Below are 3,132 nucleotides of genomic sequence, written 5' to 3' on the forward strand. Positions count from 1 at the left end.
ACTCTAGCCAAGAGCCAACTTCGGAGATGGTTCACTTAATTCGATCACAGATGCAAGGATTATTCCAGTTACTATCTGATAAATTAGTTATAGTTGTCATACATGCGATAAACAACCAACTCTTCCTCAATTTGTCGATAGCCAAGGTACGACCGTTGACTATTTCTCTAATCAGGAAACAACCCTAGGTACGACCATAGAAGTTTAATTCCCTAATTGCATGAATAATTAGAAGAGCCTAATTCTAACCAATCAACACGCTACGAGGGTCTCTTTAAGTTAGCCTGTCTGTCTCCCTGACACAAATCCAATCATGTCAGTTGCCACCAATTTAGAATAATTAAACAATTACGGATTTAACTACCCTAATTGGCTTCAGGTTATTGAATTAATCTAGAATCCGGGCCCTGGATAATCGAATAATAAAACAACCATATGAACATAAAGCAGAAGATAGACAAATACCAGTGAATAACGGAAATAAATAAAAACTAATTCGATCTCACAAATTTAATAGAACCAAATCCTCCGTTGTTCTTGACTAGAGCGAGGGAATTAGTTCATATTTGGTGAACTAAACCCATACAAAAGGGAAGCGAGAAACGCAGCCATTATCCTTTGAAATCTGGAAAATTCACCTTGTCCAAATATCGAATAGATAGTAATGCTACACAAGGTAATTCATAGCTTCCCTTTCGTCTGACACACAAGAAGGAAAAAGGGTTGCCAATAACTAAAGGAGGAAAAGTCAAAGTCCTAAGCTATGCTACAAGACGAAAAACTAAAGAAGACCAAAAAGGTAGTGCTCCTTCCCTGCAATATATCAATTGCTCCTATTCTAATGGCTACTGTGCGGCGCCCGCCGCCCAGCCGAGAGAGACAAAAGAAGACTTCGGCCTGCCCCTTTTAATGCTGTCTTCGGGCCAATTCCCAAGAAGGGTTGTGATTTGATATTCCAAAAATGTCCCTAGATGCCTGCTACTTGAATTCTTTTTTTGATAATTGTCAAATTGGCCCTGATTGTGATATTTTTGTTCTACTCCCTGAAATAAATATAAATTACGAAAAGTGAGTAGAATCTAATAATTAATTCACATCAGATCAGGTAATAGGGAAAATTAATAATAAAATAAATGATAAAATTGCAACCTATCACCCCACTAGGATTTTGTTGCTTATATTCATTCCTTACATGTGCAGTATCCTCAAAACTACAAATCCTCTTCACTTTAGGAGTCGGGAGAAATCCTATTCCTCTATGTAACTCCTCTCAACTCATTTTATATAAGTTTATTATCCTCGTTGATTTCTTCATACTTTGTTTTCTCTCAAAACTTTTCGATATCTTCAATGGCTAGACAGTCAACTATGTGTTCTGCTTTGAAGCCTTGCCTCTTTATTCTAGTCTGCTTCCTCATAGTCAGTCCTACAGCTTTCACGGCTCAAGAAACAATTTGTCCCTTCCAACATATCTACCAGTTCGGCGATTCAATCTCAGATACGGGAAACATCATCCTCAAGGGTGGCTTAGCTTCAGTATCTCCTTCATCTCGCTTGCCATATGGAATGACTTCCTTCCATAGACCCACTGGTCGATACTCAAACGGCCTTCTCACGATCGACTTCATCTCCAGAGCTCTTAATCTTCCCCTCCTGGATCACTACTTGAAAAGAACTGGAGTATTCAATCAGGGAGTAGACTTTGCTGTAGCTGGGGGCACAGCTCTCGACACCTCGTTTTTCCAGGCCCGAAATATTCCAGTTCCAATCTCCAATACTCCTCTCAGTGCTCAGATGCAATGGTTTAAAGATCATCTCAAATCTGTCTGCCATTCCCCATCAGATTGTGCACCTAGACTTCAAAGATCCTTAATAATGTTGGGAGAAATCGGGGGTAATGATTATAACCATGTTTTCTTCAATGAAAAATCAATACAAGAGGTCAGGAATTATGTTCCTCACGTCGTAAGTGCGATAATCAAAGGGGTAAGAGAAGTTGTTAGACTCGGGGCTGCTCATGTTGTGGTTCCAGGAAATTTTCCTATTGGTTGCATCCCAATTTATTTGACTAGTTTTGCGAATCCTGATCCAGAAGCATACGATCAGATGGGACGCCTGAGAGAGGTAAATGAGTTTGCAAGGTACCACAACTACTATCTTCGAAGGGCTCTTCATTCTTTGAGGCAAAAGTTGAAAAGGGATAATCCAAACGTGGTTGTTGTCTACGCTGATTACTACGGGGCTCTGGAATCAGTTCTTGCTCGTGCTCCGTTTCTTGGATTCGACCGAGGATCTTTATTAAAATCATGTTGTGGGATTGGAGGGATTTACAACTACGATGGTCGGAGGATGTGCGGAACACCTGGAGTTCCAGTTTGTCGGGAGCCTGTTAAGTACATATATTGGGATGGAATTCATATGACACAAAAAAAGAAAGCTTATCGCCATATGTCTGAGTTTCTGATCAATGACATGTTGTCAAATATGCAGTGCGTGTGGTAGATACTAGATAGATATATGGGTAAAGTTGGAGACAATTTTCTATTGCACGTGTGCTTGTTTAGTCTTAATAGAGATGAATTCTAGGCCTAATAATTTGTTAGGTATCAATTGTTGATGACATGGACTGGTACAATTTCTTGTGTAAATAAGAGACATTATCCAAGAAGATTAATGCTTAGAATGCTCTAATTTCAATTGCTTCCTGTAAATTTGTTTGTTTATCAATTGATTTTCAAATAATGTCACATATGATTGTTATCTAATACAAAGAATTAAATACAAAGGAAGATCGATATCGATATTGTTAAGAATGATTAGTAGATTTATAATACTATTGAAACACAATTGGTGATTTCAAAGTTCCGTACTTGAGGTATGGTTTTACTTAAAAAAAAAAAAAGGTGTAATATTGAATTTCTAGCTCAGTAAGAGCTAAGATATATTTTTTGTCTAGCCAATTAGTGCTACGTAGTTGATGATACTTGCAACTCACTTTGTACATGCCAACTCATTAACAGACATTCGCATAATGGGCAGGGGCGGAGCCAAAAAAAATTCTTAGTGGGGGCAAAAACAACAATAAAATTTTTTATCTACTCTTTTTCTAGTTTTTTAAGCAAAAAAAAAATT

The 3,132-nt window shown here is 38.0% G+C and overlaps 1 protein-coding gene across 1 annotated transcript; it reads left to right on the forward strand.

Annotated features, from left to right (window-relative positions):
* The first annotated feature begins 1,350 nt into the window (after window positions 1-1,350).
* On the forward strand, window positions 1,351-2,502 carry LOC113783243 (GDSL esterase/lipase At5g03980-like). The gene is made up of 2 exons (XM_027329330.1): window positions 1,351-1,591; window positions 1,697-2,502. The coding sequence occupies exons 1-2, from the start codon at window positions 1,351-1,353 to the stop codon at window positions 2,500-2,502; spliced, it is 1,047 nt and encodes a 348-aa protein (XP_027185131.1).
* Window positions 2,503-3,132: the final 630 nt, after the last annotated feature.

Source organism: Coffea eugenioides, chromosome 9, assembly GCF_003713205.1.
Source record: "Coffea eugenioides isolate CCC68of chromosome 9, Ceug_1.0, whole genome shotgun sequence".
NCBI classification, from domain to species: domain Eukaryota; kingdom Viridiplantae; phylum Streptophyta; class Magnoliopsida; order Gentianales; family Rubiaceae; genus Coffea; species Coffea eugenioides.

What these genes read in the sequence shown, in the direction of transcription:
- LOC113783243 (XM_027329330.1), top strand. Translation starts at nt 1,351, where the DNA reads ATGGCTAGACAGTCAACTATGTGTTCTGCTTTGAAGCCTTGCCTCTTT. An exon ending in TTCCTTCCATAGACCCACTG is followed by an intron (nt 1,592 to 1,696) that starts GTCGATACTCAA and finishes TCAATCAGGGAG; the next exon opens with TAGACTTTGCTGTAGCTGGG.